This window comes from Pogona vitticeps, chromosome 1, assembly GCF_051106095.1.
Source record: "Pogona vitticeps strain Pit_001003342236 chromosome 1, PviZW2.1, whole genome shotgun sequence".
Classification (NCBI taxonomy): domain Eukaryota; kingdom Metazoa; phylum Chordata; class Lepidosauria; order Squamata; family Agamidae; genus Pogona; species Pogona vitticeps.
The window spans coordinates 271428139-271447855 of NC_135783.1; the positions used below are offsets into that span (position 1 = coordinate 271428139).

The 19717-nt window shown below is 42.0% G+C and overlaps 2 protein-coding genes across 8 annotated transcripts in view; one reads left to right on the top strand and one right to left on the bottom strand.

Annotated features, from left to right (window-relative positions):
* The window catches only part of ELP4 (elongator acetyltransferase complex subunit 4), a 226181-nt gene extending 214486 nt beyond the window's left edge, over positions 1 to 11695 (bottom strand). Inside the window, exons 1-2 of one of the 3 annotated variants that reach the window (XM_078384023.1) lie at positions 11472 to 11695; positions 5345 to 5380 (exon numbers count right to left, since the gene is read on the bottom strand). In XM_078384023.1, coding sequence (XP_078240149.1) covers positions 5345 to 5380; positions 11472 to 11649 — 214 coding nt within the window. In that variant the 5' untranslated portion in view covers positions 11650 to 11695. The remainder of the gene's footprint in view (positions 1 to 5344; positions 5381 to 11471) is intronic. The other 2 variants (XM_020795613.3, XM_020795612.3) reach the window with 2 other exon arrangements.
* IMMP1L (inner mitochondrial membrane peptidase subunit 1) overlaps positions 11342 to 19717 on the top strand; it is a 53232-nt gene continuing 44856 nt past the window's right edge. For 3 of the 5 annotated variants that reach the window (XR_012082452.2, XM_072985851.2, XM_020795619.3), the window contains exon 1: positions 11679 to 11805. Coding sequence is in view for 1 of the 5 variants with exons in the window: in XM_078384025.1 (XP_078240151.1) it covers positions 11767 to 11805 (39 nt within the window). In the remaining 4 variants the exon portion in view is untranslated. Of the gene's footprint in view, positions 11447 to 11678; positions 11806 to 19717 lie in introns of those variants that run through there. The other 2 variants (XM_072985850.2, XM_078384025.1) reach the window with 2 other exon arrangements.

Here is a 19717-nt window from a genome sequence, read left to right on the forward strand (position 1 = left end):
ATAGTAAAACGAGGACGGTTGTTTGTTTGATTGAAGCGGTCTCACCCCAAAACTTTTTCCCTCTGTGTCCTGCCCTCATGCCTTGTCAATCACACACACCCTCTGCCTCGAGGCCATGAGCTTTCCTCCAGTGACATCAAGGACTCATCCTCCCCCCTTTTCCCCCAGTGACACCTCTGCTCTTTCCAGGGCTTTATCTCTCTCACCCATATCCCACCTCAGACGGCTCAGTGTGGAGTGGGAAGGGAGGCAGTTAATTGTGCCCCCTCCCCCTTGCTCATCGCTGGTCACCTGGCCCCTCCTCCTTCATTCATCTCAGGCCAGCAAACGGTTCTAAGAACCAATAGTACATTTAGGAATCGGTTCTATAGAATAGGTGCGAACCTGCTGAATCCCACCTCTGGTCTTATGTTAATTTTTGCTCCAAAAATGCATTAGGGCTTATTTTCAGGGGATGTTTTATTTTTTCATGTACAACAATCTATATTTATTCAAATACAGTCGTGTCATCATCTTCTGGCTGCTGCACAATGGTGGAGGGCGGGGTTTCACTTAACTGGGGCTTATTTTTGGGGTAGGGCTTATATCACAAGCATCCTGAAAAATCATACTAGGTCTTATTTGCAAGTTAGATCTTATTTTCAGGGAAACGGGGTAGCTAAATGAGCAGGTAATAACACAGCAGCCAACTTCATTACAAGAAGCAGGCAAACAGGCAAGATCAAGAGCATCTAACAGGAATTTCCCTTCATAGATGCAACCTGGTAAATGACAATAGCCTGGGTGAGAAAGCCTAGTATTTTTCATGTGTGTCTTTATATGCTAAAGAATTGCTCACAGCAATAACATTCTAAACTATAACAGTTTTAGAAATGTAGTCTATAACTTAGAGGTGTACTCTGCCTTTTTGAACTCTTTGATTGTGCTTCTTAAGGCTGTAAGCTCCTGCATGTTTAGAATATAATTAAACTTCTCTATTGAATTGCACAGATTTTAACAGCATGGTTTTGATTACACACATTTCCCCCCAATAACTAAATAAATAACTAAATAAATAACTAAGTAAATAACTAAATAAATAACTAAATAACTAAATAACTAAATAAAAATATGTTCAATAAATAAAGAAATATTCAATAAATATTGTGCTGCTATTCATCTCCAGGAAGTAGCCTGAGAAACATGGGTCTCGGGCTTACCAAGGACCCTGTTGTTGGCAGTGGCTTCGTTGGTCCCCTCAGTGAGGGAGGTTACTGGAACATGCCAAGAGGCTGACATGGGTTGGAGAAGGGGTGTGTATTTGTGTATGTGTTAATCAACTTTTTGTGCTTTGTAGTTATGTTTGGGGGGAAGAGCTATACATGGATTTTGAACCATACGGGTGCCCAGCACCCCTAACTCCAGCATTGTTGAAGAGATAAGTGTAAAACATTCTTTTTGGTATTTTTATTGTACTTTCCTACTCCAGCAATTGTGAAACACTTTTGAGTCATGACTTAAGCATTTGCAGCCAACTTAAGTTCAGTCTTCGTATATATGCACCTATAGCTTTTTTCATGGCTACAAAAACTTCAAATTACCGTATTTGTCGGTGTATAAGAAAACTGGGAATATAAGATGACCCCCCCAACATTTCCACTCAAAATATAGAGTTTGTTATATACTCGCAGTATAAGACTACCCCCTCTTCCGCACACCTTCCACACACCAAATAAAAGGTGCTATTCATTGTCACCATTGTACAGCCACAGCATGACCGCAGTGCCTCCGGCCCGCCCCTGCATCTCTCTGTGACCGGCACTAGTGTGCAAGTGCGCATGTGTGAGCTCTGCGTAGACAAGGGGCGGACAGCTGCTTCCCGCTGAGCAGAACGGGCCGGTCTCGTCGAAAAGGCTGGCACCCCTGTCTCACTGCTGATGCTCGCCGCAGCCGTGCTGGATTCTGTGCAATACTGGATGGTATGTAGAATGAGGTGGGCAGGCATCGGGAGGCTACTATGGGCACCGGGCGAGCATTGGAAGGCCACTATGGACAGCTATGTCTATCCCAACTGAAGTGCACCTGGCGTATAAGACGACACCCCACCCACTTGGAGACATGTTTTTCAGGGCAAAACAGTAGTCTTATACGCCAGCAAATACAGTATTTTTATTATTATAATTAGTTTTATTTATATGCCACATTTCTCCCAGCAAGTGACCCAAAGTGGCTCGTGTTTACATGTTTTAAACCAGTGGTTCCCAACCTTGGGTAATTCAGGTGTTCTCGGATGGTAATTCCCAGAAGCTTTCACCACCAGCTATGCTGACTGGGGTTTCTGAGAGCTGCAGTCCAAGAACACCTGAGTTACCCAAGGTTGGGAACCACTATTTAAACAATTTTACCTGTAGCTTTCCTTAGCTGCAAGATTGGATTTCTGTTTAAACATTTAAACCTACAATTTCGCACAAGTGATTGCAAGATTGGATTTCTGTATACCTGAAGTAAGGTATCTATATCTTCCAGGTTACATGTTTTCAATGATTTTGGATTTATGGAATTATATTTTCACACATATGGAACATAGAAGCAATTAGATGAATAAAGTCTGTAAATTAAGTGAGCTGATGTTGTGTATATGGATGTCTAGAAAAGGCTTGCTTTATTTACCATGAGTGAAACAATGGTTTATTCTCATCCTCTGAAGAGTGATGAAGCATTTAAAGAATGAAACAACTTATACCCTGAACCCATATGAACATTGATATGACTGATAAGGTCATCTGATCTCACACTGAAATTAACCCTAAAAGAGAAAGGTGTCAGCTGTGATGGACCACCACAGACTCGAACTACCAGGAGCTTTATGAATCTGATAATGCTCTGAGGACTTTGTTTGAGTGTCATACATTTGACCTTGACAGTCTAGACAGGTTGCCCTAGAGTTATTGAGAATCTGTCACAATCTATCATTATTAATTTAATAAATTATCATCGTTCTTATTGTAATTCATGTTACTATGCAGCAACAGTATGACCTAAGGTAAGCATTTCCCAAATTATAGAACCTTACCTAAATTGCTCTAGGTAATGTGATGAGACTGTTTTAATCATCTCTAACATCTAAAATATTTTACTAATGTCCATAGTTGTTATGAAGTTTTAAAGAGGTTACCTTGTGTCACTTGTATTTAATTAGCACATATCAATACAAAGTTAGCAAACATGTATGTTATAATACTTGGCATACTGCCATTCAAGCAGGAAGATAAATTTTGACAACTTATATTTTGTGTAATTATATTTAGCAAATCACTGTTTTGTATTTCTCTAGAGATTACCTTTTTCAACTTTTGAAAAGGTGATAAAGTCAATTATGCTGACAAGTGAAAAGTACTCCTTAATAGACAGGTTAAATTGCATACCTAAAACAGAAGTAGCTAATTAAAATAGCTGAAATTGCTCCAAGGCTTAGACTGAACAAGAATAGTCTTGCTTTTATCTAAGTAAACGTTTTACCTTTTTCAAAAGTTGACCTCAGCTACTGAGAAAACCTCTTCTTTAAAAGATAAACTTTCACAGTTGTAACCTTTTAACAATGACTCACAAAAAATTAATTTGAAGATAGTTATGTTTTCATTAGAATGTGACTTCATTTCTTAATAACAACAACTCAGAAATCTAATTCAGTTAAGTTTAAGGTAGAGAGGACAAATTTCTAACAATCAGCCAATAGTAAATTGTTTCTTAAGTGAGACTACTACAACCTTAGTAGTAAGAAAAATCCTATGAAAATTGGGGTTCTGGGTCAAATGGCGATGATATAAGGATACAGCAGCCTCCCTTCTTTAGTGACTGATGATGGAGGAGCAGGGCTAGTGTACATCACTCAATGTGTGTGGTCTCTACACACTTTCTAAATTACTGAATATGATACCCCTTTAGATACAATCTTCAGTGTGGAAGAGATTGTCACTCTCAAATTGGCCTCTTCAGCCACACTAGACGCTGTTCCAAATCCTCCATACAGAGCACGTCACCATAGTCTTTTGAGACTGAAGGATGCCTAACTAACTTAGATACAATCAGAATTATGAGTGGACACATGTAGGATGATGGATAGCACTGTAGAAAAGTAAACACTGTTCAAAAAAACCAAACAAAAACTTCATTTTTTTCAACATACAGAAATTACAGTTTTGCACATACATGTTTCAGAAAGAGTAAGGCAACCTAGGATTAAGACTGATTTTGTCTGATGCCTCTCGGGCTTAAAAAACAACTGTCATCCACAAACACCCTTAACTGATCTACACACAACTCTCTCATGCATGCATACACTTGACTATTTGTCTATGACACAGAAACCTTTAAGGAGCTCAGACCTTTCTGAAGGCCACACCTCCTGACCTAGATAATAACATTTCAGATACATTAGTATCATTTGTTTTTGTTGTTTTGCTCTTGCACATAACCAGGGGCTATTTCACAGATTCCAGAACTGAGTTACAGAGCTGGATGATGAGCTAAAATCCTTAGAGTTGCAACTGACTTTGAGAGGAAATTCTTCAAACAAATTCTCTTACTGCAATATCGTGATTTGATGATTTAATATTTAACTCAAACTCTATGATGGGAGAAAGAAGCAAACCATTACAGCTGACCATGACTGGTTTTGTGTTTTATGGTCTGGAAATGCTACAAAATGAAAACATTGTACTTCAGACAAAGCTCTGCAACAACTATATCATAGTGACTCAAAGTAATGAATGCATATCTCTGGAAGTGCTCCAGATACAGGTGGGAGATACAGCTCCCATTAGTTATGGTCATTCAAAGGGCAGAAGACACAGATGTGAGAAGGCAACAAGTGAATTCTCACTTGATCATGCCCAAGGAGAAACAAAGATATTATGTTATGAAAGATAAAGGTGAAGAGACCTGGTGCTGACATCCATAGACAGCTCTTGTTCAAGCAAGACTGGTGTAAGGCAATGGAAAACACAGTTATAGTCAGAAGGAGAGCTGAGATGGCATTTCCTTTGTTGAGAAGTACACAGAAAAAGTTACATGAGTTTACAGCCCAATTTCTTAATTACATCTGCACTGGGTCAATGTTCTTACCTTCCCAGAAATTGGTAAGATGTATCCTTAAAGCTCTTGCTATATTTAGGAAGCTGTAAAGACTTAAATGATTTGAAAATTTATATTATACAATGATAGAACATTACTTGCAATCATTACAAAGAGTTCCTTAGAAAAACTGTTGTTACATTTTCCCCTAAGGATTTTCAAAGAAATAAACAATAATGCTGTGATTGTACAATTGGCAACAAGAATAATATAATATATATTTCACACCAACCTATTAGAAGAAGAGTTCCAATTGCCAAACCTCCACCTAGGGGAAACAAATTTAGAAAAGAGAATACATATTAATATTGTAACAGTTAGTAGTATCAAGGAAAGGTGATACGGGAATAGAAAAATGTAATGTAAAAAAGCATTTTAATTACCTTTATAGTACTTCTTACAATCTACTATTAAATAATTACATATTACATATAATTATATATTACACACTACAATTACTTTCACAATATAATGAAAAGATCCTGCAGAGCTCTACGCAACTAAACCAAAGTACTTTAATAGTGTTGTCACAGCCAGCATTCCTATGTTTTAGCCAAAATATTCCACGGATATAAAGCAATGCTCCTATATATGAGGAAAAGCTTGATGAATCTCATAAAGTTAAATCTACTGATTACAACTGTTTTCCTAGGCATGATAGTGTTTTCTGTCAAAATATTCTATTTTGAAAGTATATGAGTCTGCTGCGGCAAGAACAAAAGAGTCTTGGTAGACTCTTTATCAGATACAGTATGGCCTCAGTAGGCAGACTTTTACAGCCACTTGCGTATAAATGTCTACCTACTTTAGCTATACTCCATCCAGAAGAAAGACTATCCGAAATAAAGCTCATGCCTAAAACAACTTGCTAGTCCTTGAGGTGCTCTTAAAGACTGTTGTGTTTGTCAAGGCAACAAGGTGGATAGAATATGCATTAAATTGTTTTCCCTGATGGAAATTAGTCTTTATTTTGGACTAATGTAGGTCAAGTCTAGGCAGGAAATAGCCAAATAAACACATGCAATAACATTTCTGCAAATGCTGAATAGGCAGAGACAGAGTACAGGATCCAGTGAATCAGCATCACAAATGCCAATCCAAATGTATTGTATTATTGCAATCTTAGCATCAGCAGACAGCTATAAAATTCTTCTGCAGTTTTTTCTCCTGTAGAGGGAAGAGTCTGGAATATGACATTAACTGTCCAAAATGGGACAATGCTGTCATATACCTCACCATATACAACATTTTTTCTGAACTGGGTGCCAGTCTTGGCTAAAAGGAAGATGTAAGTAATTTAGTACACAAGGAAACTGACATACAGTTCATACAAAGCTAGATTAGTTAGGTGCTACAAGACTTTTTACCTTTTTGTTCTACTTAAATGAATGTCACAAGCCTTATGAAGGTATTACAAACACTATTGCATGAGAAAGATAGTAATTCTGGCCCCTCCTACTATTTCTACAGATAGAGGGCAACAGTCTGGAAAGAAGAGAAATCTCTATGTGCAGAATATCTCCCCACACAATTGGTGGGAATAAAGCAGTGCTTCTGAAGAGATAGACAGCTACTATCAATAGTAGCTGTCTGTCTCCTCCCTCAGCCATCCCCTGCCACCATAGTGGACAATAAAATGATGGGAGAGGGAGATTCATGTGTTTTCAATCTGCACACATTTACCTTATTCGGATTTCGAAAGACCGGGATGGAGCTAGCAGCTTCTTTCTAATCATATAAAAAACAGTATCAGGTGTAAAAATGTTGTTTCTGACATAAACAAATTCCTTAGGAGGAGAAAGAAGAATCATAGAATCATCATATGGTTGGAAGGGACCTTGGAGGTCTTCTAGTCCAATCTCCTGCCCAAGGCAGAAGACCTCAAACCATCCCAGACCTCATACCATCCTGGACAGATGGCTGTCCAATCTTTTCTTGAAAACCTCCTGCAATGGGGACATTTTTATTGCTCTGGTCTACTCTGACTGACTGCCAGCCTTTGCACTGTTCTACACTGCAAAGCCCAGGAGTCACTGTACTTCCCAATCACTTCAAGAGCATGTCACTTTTTTCATTCATCCTCCCTCTCTCTTTGCAGTAGCAACTCATGCTCAGCAAAAGCTCTTTAGTCTTGCCTTGTTTGCTTAATAGGATGAGAGTTGGATATAGGCACATAAGCAGGAGGATTTGGGGAAAGGTGTGTGTGGAGGGGTAGCTGAAATTCTGGAGATGTGTAGCCTGTCAGGTCTAAGATAACTAAGAGGTATTGAAGAAAAAACACAAGATCAATCAGTGTGTTGAGGAGGAGCATGTCACAAAGAACAACAAAATTGGAGTAGAAAGTATGGTCGTACGTGCACTGGATTTTAAAGCATTAACTCTCCTAATGACAAGGAAAAGATCCCTCTTACCCCAAGGGACAAACAACTCTATCGGAATTTACCTCTCTGATGACTAGCTAATGAGCACTCTGGCCAATTCCAGTGGATAAAATTCCCACATAATGGATGTGTGTACAGGACATTGAATCTTCTCTTACAGCCCAATGCCCTTACAAGGCTTGGAAGCAGGACCTGTAACCATTTCATTTGCTACTCCATATATTCACAGATTATCCATATTTATGTGTGAAATTACTATAACACAAAGATTACTACACATCTACATGCATCTATTTATATTCATGTACAGTGGTGCCTCACTAGACGATGATAATCCGTTCCACTGAAATCGCTGTTTAGTGAAATCATTGCCTAGCGAAAAGCATTCCCCCATTGGAATGCATTGAAATCTGTTTAATGCGTTCCAACGGGGAAGAATTGTCATTGTCTAGTGAAGATCGATCATAGGAAAGCCGCTTTGCTATTTAAACTGCCGATCGCCTGTTTAAATAGCTGTCTTGCGAAGCTTAGGTCCCGAAAACACCCGTTTTGCGAGCACAGAGGGAGCTGTCAAAATCACTGTCTAGCGAAAATTGGTTTGCGAAGCAGGGACCAAACATTGTCCAGCGAAATTCCCCCATAGGAATCACTGTTTTGCAAATCACTACAGCGATCGCAAAAAGTCAATGTCTAGCAAAAAAACTGTCATGCGTGGTAACTGTCTAGCGAGGCACCACTGTATTGCAATCCCTGATCCACAATATATAGCTTCTTCATACTCAGACACATTCCAAATAAATATGTGAATTTATTTATTCAATAGTGGGCACATCTGAATTCTTCTTAATAGTGAGAGTCCAGTGAGGTTATTTCAGTGCAGGAACATGGTTTGTTAGCAGAACTAAAAATAGATGAACCACAAATATTCAGCTCCAGAATTTCCTATCACTATGCAGCAGGTACCTGAGCCCCCACTCCCAAGTGTGTGGAGGCTGGAGGGGAAGAGGAGGGGGAAACCATCACACCTAGTACCCAGTGTCAGACACAAGTCATCATATTTGGAGAGGAAATATATACAGTAATGTTATTCTTGGATATAGAGTACGCTATGTCATACATTGTTTTTAAGTCACTTTTATAAAATAAAATGCAGAGGCTGCAGTGCAATGTTGGCACAATGCTTTATTCAGCCTTCCCCAAGCTGGTTGTCTTCTAGGATGTGACGGGGTTGAAACCCAATATACTTAGAGGACATGAAGTTGCAGAGCACTGTTATATCAGGCTCCAAAAGTTATGCTGTTAAACATAAACAGGCTGTTTTAACCTAATAGTAACTGAGGCATATTTAAGGCAACAATATATAGTGAAATTACATAAATTGTAATATTTCTAGAAGCTAACACTCTGAGTTTGTGAAATGATGAGAGGGAGATCTGATAGGGCCGTGGTCCCCAACCTTGGGCCTCCAGATGTTCTTGGTCTACAACTGCCAGAAGCCTTCACTGCCACCTCTACTGGCCAGGATTTCTGGGAGTTGAAGTCCAAGAACATCTGGAGGCCCAACTTAGGGGACCACTGTGATAGGGTATCTAGTTAGAGTTGTCATCATAGTTAATAGTTCAATTGGCTGCTATCTTGGAACTAAAGGAAACACCCAAACAAGAAGTGTATTTTTAGTAGGTAAAATAAACTCCGTACTGAAAAATCTAGGTTTTTCCAATATGCAAACTTTCAGTCAACTACCTCTACAAGTAGCAAAGCCAAAACGAGAAAATTAGGGTTGGAACATAAAAAGAAGAAAAAAACAGAAATGTTAAGTCTCAACTTTTGCAAGTTTTTTTTTCAGTGCAGCTCATTATAGCTCATAGCTGAAGATTTATTTTTTAACCTACACTGCTGGCAAAATAAGAAAGCATAGGCATAATTGTTAATGAAATAATTGTTTAAAATGTCATAAGAAAGTTTAGAATTCAAGTGTGCATTGAATGCATTATACATTGCTATTGGCAAAAAAGAGAGGAAAATAGTGAATCAGATATATTTAATATTATACATATATTTCATCTGTTTCACAATGCTAGATTACATACAGAGGTTTCAAAATATTTTATTACAATTAAATTTTATTTAAGTCGATGAACAGTAAGTATAGTAAAGAATTGCCTAGGAATTGTCATACCAGTGAGTAAGAGAAAATACTCATTTTAAATTTACAAAACATTTAAACACACACAACCCAGCAGAATATTAAATATCTGCATCTGGCATTTCCAAAGAGGAACACAAAAAGTCATCAAGGGCAGTGGTCATTGACTAATGACCATATAACATATAAGCAGGAGTGGAACTGACAACTGTAGGCACTTCTCTAAGTCTAAGGAACTCTGGATGGGAGAAAAGCAAAAAGAAAAGCAAAAAGATAAGGAAGCAATCCTACAACATTTGGCTGGCTCAAGAGCTATAGAAAATGGTGGTGGAAAGGCACTTAATGCCAAACGAGGCCTCAACCTTTGTGGGTGTAGCTACCCTACCAATGGTGATGCCTCAAAAGGCTACTGCAAGGGGTGTCAGTGTCTGACAAGGATTTACAGATTCCCAAATCCTCTTATTCTCCAAATATGCATCGAAGGGCCACTAAGTTTGCAACTAGCAGAGTAATTCCCCTTCCAGTGTGACCATGACACAGGAAAATGAAACATACCTATCCAGACACTTAATTTTTCCTGGCTACACCATGCCAGATTACCTTGTGGTAGAAGCAGAATATTAAACTAAATATGCCCTTGGTCTGATCTTGCACCACCCTTTTTAGGTTCTAATTTACGTATTCTTAATATTTACCTAGCTTTTAATATAATAAAATCTTTGTGGTTTACATACAAAATTCTCAAAAAGTATCTCAATTTAAGTTTGAAGCAGTGTTTTAGATACAATGACATAATAATGTTTATTTGGAAGCTACATGTATCCCACTTTCCCTAAAGTTCAGAGGGCTGCAAATAGATTACAACAGGCCCCCTGAAATTTCTCAACTGAACATTTCAGATTGCCACCGGTTCATATTCAATGTGACAAATCATCTACATACCCTTTGAGAATTCTAGTAAAGCAGGTTGTTGTTTTAACAGAAATAAAACATCATGTTCTCCTGTCCTGCCACTGGTTTTTGACACGTCTTGCCTCCAACATAACCCAAGATTACCTACGATTTACGGGGCTCCGATGCATTGCAATTAAAGCAGGTTGAGCCCATGGCCTATAGGTTAAAATTGACTGCTACCGCAGTAATCCTATGGACTTCAACAAGTGTTGAACGCCGACTGGATCCGCAGACAGGTTTATCTGTATCCGCCCAGAGGGCGTTAGATTTTATTTTTCAGGTTGATGCCAGACAAACAAAACAGAGACAGAGTCCACCTACCCCTACGAGGGAAACTGCTCTCATGCCCGTTAAAGTCGGCGTGCAGAGAAGGCTAACGCAAGGCACCGGAGGGAGACAGGAGAGGCAGCGAGGACGAAACAAGAGCAAGGGGAGCGAGCACGTGGGGACTGTCTCCCTTCTTCCTCCGAGTTCAAGACTCAGCACTCCTCTGAGTCGCCACTGCCCCGATGTAATTTGCCTCGGAGCTTTACAAGTTTGACTCTGGCCATTAGTCTCCTCAGGAGAAGGAGACTTAAGGAGCCCGGGAGACCAGGGAGCTCGACCACACATCGCATTCCTTGCCCGGGGGCGGCCAGCTCCGTCCCCGTGGCAGGCGGGTGAGCGACCCCTTCCCCGCCTCTTCTCCCGCTTTCCTCTAACGCAGGCTGAGCCCAGCGGCGGCGGGCTCCGAAGACTGCCCTCCTCCACCTCCGCTCCCACCCAGGTCACCTAGAAACTCAGTCCGCTCGGCTAGCAGGGAAGCCCGCGTGGCTAAGACGGAGGGGGAAGAGAATGTGCCTGGAAAAGACATGTAAGTAACCGCTGCCAGCACCAACCTAGCACACAGTCCAGAGAAGGGAGCCCGCTGGAAAGGAGGAGCTGCCCGTGCCGCACCGACGGTCGGGTGCCCGGCAGAAGGGCCAAGCGACCGCCTCCCCCATCGGGCCCTTTCCTCTGGAAACTCGTCGCAGCCCTTTCGCTCCGCGTAAACCCATCGGTCGCCAAGGCCGCCATCTTAGCTTCTCCTCTGTTGACAGGGAAGTCACGAGAGAGGAGGAGGAGGGGCATGGAAGCGCGCTAAGCCAATAGGAAGGACCGTTATTGGCAGGCGCCCCGTGGCTCCAGTGCGGGATGGTGAAGAGGGGCCGTCGTGTACCGGTAGCAAAGAAGGTGAGTCAGTGCTAAGGGGGAAAAACTCTTTGAGCCTGGCTAGGGCGGCGGTGGCCGTTGGCCGGTTCCGATGTGTGTGTATATGGGTAAAGCTTGGCCTCTGTTCGTGAGGGGAATCCCACTTTCAGGAAGTGAGGTTGTGGCTTTATGGGTCGAGGAGAGTCTCCCCCACTTGTGCCTAGTGGGCCAGAATCCTTTCAGCGCGTGCTGTGAAAACTAAACATTTAGGGTATTTCCCTGGTCGTCTTTTACCTGAGAGTAAACCCTCGTGTGTGTGGATTGTGGGCTTCAGTTCCGAGCAAGCTTGCATAGGATAGGCTTACACGGATGCCGTGAGAAGTGGAAATTGCTTCTAATTTTCCCCAGTGAAATCGGTCGGATAATGATGAGGATGATACTGAGGAGAGATAGTTGGGCTTGGATGGTGACACAGAAAATTCGAACGACGTCGTGTCCCGCTGGACAGTAGAGGAGCTGTATTCTCCGGGTTTACAGTAGGGTTGTCAGTGGACAGTAGAGATACTTTGGATAATTTTTGAACCAGGTATGGACTTGGAAAACAACTTCCTCTCAAGAAAATTTATTAAACTCGACGATTTAAATATGATTTTATTTTTAAATTAAAGCACATTAATTTGTTGAGTTTAGTAACTTTTCTTGAGAGAAAGTTATTTCTAAAGTCCACCATGCCTTGTTAGTATAGGATAGTATTAGTATATCCCTGCTCTCCCGGGCTCCTTGTTAGCATATCTGTAATAGGTAAAAACTGTTTTGCAGTTTTTACCTATTATAGATTAAAATTACCCTCATTTTGGGTGCTTGAAGTGAGCAACACCTCTATCTTACGCAGTTATTTGCAGGTAGGTATTGACTTGTCCATGCTGCTTGAGGTTCTGCACACATGTAGGGTTTTCCATTCAGAAAGAGCATGTATATTTTAAATGTATGATTATTGTATACTATATATGCTATTATATAAGTTGCATATTACTTCTTTCATCACATGTAGATATAGTAGAACATGTATATGTACAAACTAGAAACTTTCCCTTAATGACTGGCTGCCTGAGTGGGGTTTTGAAATAGATTGTTGTGCCTTACTGCTTTGAAAGTGTTTTTAGTTTGCTTTCATTTACTGTCTTTTAGCGTGGTATTTCTTTGATCATTTTCAGTTCTTATATCTTTACTGTTTTTAGCTTTAAAGACTGCCTTTTAATGATGTAAGCTACCTTGGGTCCTTCTTAAGGAGAAAGGCAGGGTAAAAATACTTTGAATAAATAAAAACAATGAATAGATTAATAAATAGGACAGATAAATGACAGTATGCACAGCAGGGGTGTCAAACTCAAATTCATCAGGGGCCGCATCAGCAGTTTGGTCCCCATCAAAGGGCCGGTTGTATCTGTAATTGACCATGTCCACCCCCCCTTCCAGCCCGGCCCCACGTCACCCGCCAGCTTGCACCGCAACCCCATCAGGCTCAACACCTCCCTGAGGGGACCCCCCCAAACCTTCAACCTTCTTCCTCCTCCCCCACTCCAGCGCCCCTTATTTCCGTTCCCCTCCCTCCCTTCCCCCTCCAGGCCCTTTGCTTTCTTCCCACCTCAGCAGAGTCCGGCTTTCTCTCTTCCCGCCCGCCCTCGCCCCCCGCCCGTTAGGGGAACGGGATCTGGTGTTGGGGAGGCGGTCTGATGATCCCTTCTGCTGGATCCCACCGTGAGGGCCCCGCACCCTTTCCTTGGGGAGGGTGGGACGGAGGGGGTGGGTGGGTGGGGGGCTCGCCCGGCCCGAGCCTTGCAAGCCTTCCTTTCCAGTCCACACACACACACACACCCCTCCGCGCACCCCGATCGCCGAAGGCCTCTCCCCCCCCACCTCAGCAGAGTCCGGCTTTCTCTCTTCCCGCCCGCCCTCGCTCCCGCCCGGGCCAAGCCGCCTCCTTACCTACCTGCCTGCCCCTCTCGCCGCCACCGCCCCATTCCCCCCCTCCTTCCTGGGCCCCTTGCCCCCCACCAGCGAAGGGGAGGCAAGCAGGCGGGCTCCCTTACCCGTGCAATGCAACCGGGGCGCAGCGTGAACTCCTCGCGCAGCAGCTCGAGGAGGGGGGCGTGCTCGCCAGATATGGGCCTCTTCTTTTTCCCTCCGTCCCACGTGCGCCTTCTCCTTTCGGCCAATCGCGACATGGCAGGGCCATGGGGCGGGGGGAAGTTGGAGTCCGAGGCATGCTAATTCCGCTGCAACTGGGAGCGCCGAAGAACCGCAGTCCACCACGCCCTCCGCCCGCCAAGCGCTGGGTGGACCTCACGTTTTCCAGGGTTGGGGATGGTGTGCAAACGGATGGCTCCGCGGGCCATCAGACGAGGTCTGGGGGGCCGGATTTGGCCCGCGGGCCTTGTTTTTGACACCCGTAGTGTAGTGGGTAGAGTACTGGACTAGGATTCAGGAGACCTGGGTTCAAATCCCTGCTCAGCCATGGGAACTCACTAGGGGTATGGAACTGGTAAGGCTTCTCTTTAATATCTCACTTGCCTAGAAAGCCCTATTAGAGTCACTATAAATTGATTTCTGAGTTGATGAAACATAACAAGAATATGTACTAAGCCTGAGTCTGTGTGCTTAGAACTCCTGCGGATTTGAGTGGGATTTACTCTCTAATAAATTCATCTAGGACTATATCTTAAGAGATTTTGAAGTTTGTCTTTGAAAGAAATAAAACTGATCAATCTACTAATATCTTCTCCCCTTCCTGCTAATAATAAAGAAGTCACTGTTCTGTCTGTGAATTCAAAGAGTTTTAGGCATCATCATATAATTTTCTAGTTATGGAAATGTGGAATGTATTAATTATCCAGCTGTTGATTGGACAATGTGGAAGTTGTCATAAACAGTTATTGTAAATAATTGATATTTAATTATTTTGTATCTGATTATGTTCTGTATCTGTGGTACACAAAACAAAAGAAGTCAGCAACATGACCCTCTATGAAACATTAAGGAGTCTGGTCCAATGCAAACCATAGTCATTCTGCAAGAATGACTAGATACTTTGTTTCTTTTTTATAGGATATAAATCGGGGGTGTCCAACCTCTCATCTTCCCTGGGCCATATTAGAAGATGAAAATTTGGTTTGGGCCGCACATACATTTGGTTTGGTCCGCATGGGGGGGCAACCCTAGCCGTCCTCCACAGCCCCGCTCCAAGCGCGCTTACTGGCAACTGCGATCTCAGACAGCAGAGGCTGCCAGCTTTGACTCTGGTGGCTTTATGGGGCCGGGAGGGGGTCCACCTATTGACGGGGATGGCGCAATACAGTCACACAGCCGCCCTCTCCCCTTCCCTTCCGCTCCTTCCTTCCTTCCCTCTCCCCCCACTACAGTTGTGATGTGCCCCGGCTGCATTCCGACTGCAAGCGCCAGCAGTGTAACTTGAAACTTTGGAATTTTTTTAAAATAAAAAATTGCACTGGGCCGCATTATGAGCTGACCTGGGCCGCATGCGGCCCTCGGGCCGCAGGTTGGACAAGCCTGATATAAATCATATTTTTCAATATTGTTACCATTCTGAAGGGCTCAGAGGAATGAAGGGCAATGATTCTCTATCATTCTAAGGTAGTGAAGGCTGGTGATGGGCCCAAGATTGAAGAACAAGCAAATAGTGGAACTTGGGAACCAGTTTGGCATTCTGGAAGCAAGCCGGAAAACTGGTATTGAAGTTAATGCTGTGGGTGGATGAGGCTAATATTTCCTCGTGTGCACTTGGTACAGCTTGGCATGAGGCAGATAGTAGAGGATAGGGATGAGAGAAACAAGTGGGGGAATTACATGATGAGTCAAGAAAAGCAGAAGCAGGTAAGAGGTCTGAAGGGGAAGAGATATGAGACTTGGGCAGAGAGTGAGAGATGAAAAATCAAGAGGAGAATAAAATGGAAAACAGTGGCAGCAGGGATGACTGGAAAGGTAAAGGCAAAGAAAGTATGTCCAGCCTGTCATTTTTTTAAAATAAATCATGTAGCCTGGTAAAGAGTTCTGAAAAACCTTTGTGAGTTTATAGTTTATCGTGATAAATATATTGCCCATGTATGGATTTTTGGTTTTGCTATATTTCCAAAGGTGTGAAAAGGCAAATACAAGAGACCACGTTTGTTGTTTAGCAGCACAATTCAAAAGCATCAATTCTTCGGCGGTCAGCTTTCTTTATGGTCCAGCTTTCACTTCCATACATCGCTACTGGAAAAAACATCACTTTGACTATGTGGACCTTTGTCGTCAAGGTGATGTCTCTGCTTTTTAAGATGCTGTCTAGGTTTGTCATCGCTTTCCTCCCAAGAAGCAAGTGACTTTTAATTTCGTGGCTGCTGTCGCCATCTGCAGTGATCAGGGAGCCCAAGAAAGTAAAATCTGTCACTGCCTCCATATTTTCCCTTTCTATTTGCCAGGAGGAGATGGGACGAGTGGCCATTATCTTAGTTTTTTTGATGTTGAGCTTCAGACAATTTTTTGTGCTCTCCTCTTTCACCCTCATTAAGAGGTTCTTTAATTCCTCCTCACTGGTAGTGGTATGATCTGCATATCTGAGATTGTTGATATTTCTTCTGGCAAAGATTGTTGATATTTCTTCTGGCAGTCTTAATTCCGGCTTGGGATTCCAGTCCTGCCTTTCGCATGATGTATTCTGCATATAAGTTGAATAAGCAGGGGGACAATATATAGCCTTTATCCATTATCTTAGTTTTTCTGATGTTGAGCTTCAGACCGTTTTTTGCACTCTCCTCTTTCACCCTAATTACAAGGTTCTTTAATTCCTCCTCAGTTTCTGCCATCAGAGTGATACCATCTGCATATCGGAGGTTGTTGACATTTCTTCTGGCAATCTTAATTCCGGTTTGGGATTCCTCCAGTCTAGCCTTTTGCATGATGTATCCTGCATATAAGTTGAATGAGCAGGGGGACAATATATAGCCTTGTCGTACTCCTTTCCCAATTTTGAACCAATCAGTTGTTCCATATCCAGTTTTAACTGTTGCTTCCTGTCCCACATATAGGTCTCTCAGGAGATAGATAAGGTGGTCAGGCACTCCCATTTCTTTAAGGACTTGCCATAGTTTGCTGTGGTCCACACAGTCAAAGGCTTTTGCATAGTCAATGAAGCAGAAGTAAATATTTTTCTGGAACTCTCTGGCTTTCTCCATAATCCAGCGCATGTTAGCAATTTGGTCTCTAGTTCCTCTGCCCCTTCGGAATCCAGCTGTTACTTCTGGGAGTTCTCGGTCCACATACTGCTGAAGCCTACCTTGGAGGATTTTGAGCATAACCTTGCTAGCGTGGGAAATGAGTGCAATTGTATGGTAGTTGGAGCATTCTTTGGCACTGCCCTTCTTTGGTATTGGGATGTAGACTGATCTTTTCCAATCCTCTGGCCACTGCTGAGTTTTCCAAACTTGCTGGCATATTGAGTGTAGCACCTTAACAGTGTCATATTTTAAGATTTTAAATAGTTCAACTGGACTGCCATCACCTCCACTTGCCTTGTTGTTAACCATGCTTTCTAAGGCCCACTTGACTTCACTCTCCAGGATGTCTGGCTCCAGATCAGCAACCACACTATCTAGGTTGTCTGGGATATCCAGATATTTCTGGTATAATTCCTTTGTGTATTCTTGCCACCTCTTCTTGATGTCTTCTGCTTCTGTTAGGTCCCTACTTTTTTGTCCTTTATGATGTCCATCTTTGCACAAAAGGTTCCTTTAATATCTCCAGTTTTCTTGAACAGATATCTGGTTTTTCCCTTTCTATTCTTTTCCTCTATTTCTTTGCACTGTTTGTTTAAGAAGACCCTCTTGTCTGTCCTTGCTACTCTCTGGAAGTCCGCATTCAATTTTCTGTAACTTTCCCTATTTCCCTTGCATTTTGTTTCCCTTCTCTTCTCTGCTATTTGTAAAGCCTCGTTAGACAGCACTTTGCTTTCTTGCATTTCCTTTTCTTTGGGATGGTTTTTGCTGCTGCCTCCTGTACAATTTATTTATTTATTTATTTATTCATTCTATTTATACCCCGCCCCCCCCCCCCCAGACAGCATCTACTCGGTTACGAGCCTCCATCCATAGTTCTTCAGGCCCTCTGTCCACCAAATTAGTTCCTTAAATCTGTTCTTCACTTCCACTGTGTATTCATAAAGGATTTGGTTTAGGTTATACCTGACTAGCCCAGTGGTTTTTCCTACTCTCTTCAGTTTAAGCTTGAATTTTGCTATAAGAAGCTGATGATCAGAGGCACAATCAGGTCCAGGTGTTGTTTTTGCTGACTGTATAGACAGAGCTTCTCCATCTTTGGCTGCAGAGAATATAATCAGTCTGATTTTGGTATTGCTCATCTAGTGATGTCCATGTGTAGAGTCACCTCTTGTGTTGTTGGAAAAGAGTGTTTGTGATGACCATCTTGTTCTCTTGAGAAAACTCTTATCAGCCTTTGCCCTGCTTTGTTTTGAACTCCAAGGCCAAACTTACCTGTTGTTCCTTTCATCTCTTGACTCCCTGCTTTAGCATTCCCGTCCCCTATAATGAGAAGAACATCTTTCTTTGGTGTCAGTTCTAGAAGGTTCATAGAACTGGTCAATTTCAGCTTCTTCTTCATCAGTGGTTAGTGCATAAAGTTGGATCACTGTGATGTTGAAAAGTCTGCCTTGGATTCATATTGAAATCATTCTGTCATTTTTAAGATTGTATCCCAGTACAGAGACCAAGTACTCTTGCAATTTCAGCAGGAAATCAGGGAGCAGTGGAACAGGGAGGCAAGTGATGCCTCAATCCACAGATGCACCATTCTTGTCTCCTGAAACTCACTTGATTACAATTACCTGGGATCTTTTAGCAAGGCATGGAAGCTCTGAAGTGAACTTAAGGCATACCTTGTCTAGAGGAGAAGTTTACTAAAATATCAAAGATCAATAATTCTGAATTAGTTGTAGCACTAGAAATAAAGCAGGACTCAAGGGAGGAGCTTCTGTTGTATTGTGTGATCTCACTTTTTTGTTATAGAATTAATGAGCAATGGGATGGAGTAATTTGACCCTTTCCCTGGATATCCAACAAATACATGTTTTTAATCTGTTTGGTACTTTGATGAAGTTACATTTACTGTATTTGGATACTTCATTAATAGTTCTCTCAGTTGGGGAGAAGTGGATAATTAGGAAAACAAACCTGCACTGCCATCAGTTACATTCCTATTTTAAATAATCTTCTTAGTGGCATTTCTTCTGGATTTTTTTTTAAATTTTATTTATATGCCACCTTTCCCCTCACAGGGAATCCAAGGCAGCTCACAACAATTAAAATCATACAATAATGACAAGTTAAAAATTCCACTGAAAACTATATATTGAAAACCAATTAAATATTGTTCATGATTAAAAGCAATTTTGGAATAGTTGTTCTGGGTTTTTCAGGCTCTTTGGCTGTGTTCTGAAGGTTGTTCTTCCTGATGTTTCGCCAGTCTCTGTGGCCGGCATCTTCAGAGGACAGCAACATGTCCTTCAGGTTGCTGTCCTCCGAAGATCCCAGCCACAGAGACTGGCGAAACATCAGGAAGAGCAACCTTCAGAACACGGCCAAAGAGCCTGAAAAACCCAGAACAACCATTAGATCCCGGCCGTGAAAGCCTTCGCGAATAAATTTTGGAATATTTTCTTTCTTCAGTTCCAGAATATCGTTTCCCAGAAAGTAAGACCAAACCTGAAAATAAGCCCAAGTATGATTTTTCAGGATGCTCATAATATACACCCTACCCTAAAAATAAGCCCTAGTTAAGTGAAACCCCACCCTCCATCATTGTGCAGCATTGTGCAGCAACCAGAAGATGATGATTTTTGGAACAATAATTAATATAAGACTCTGTCTTATTTTCAGGGAAACAC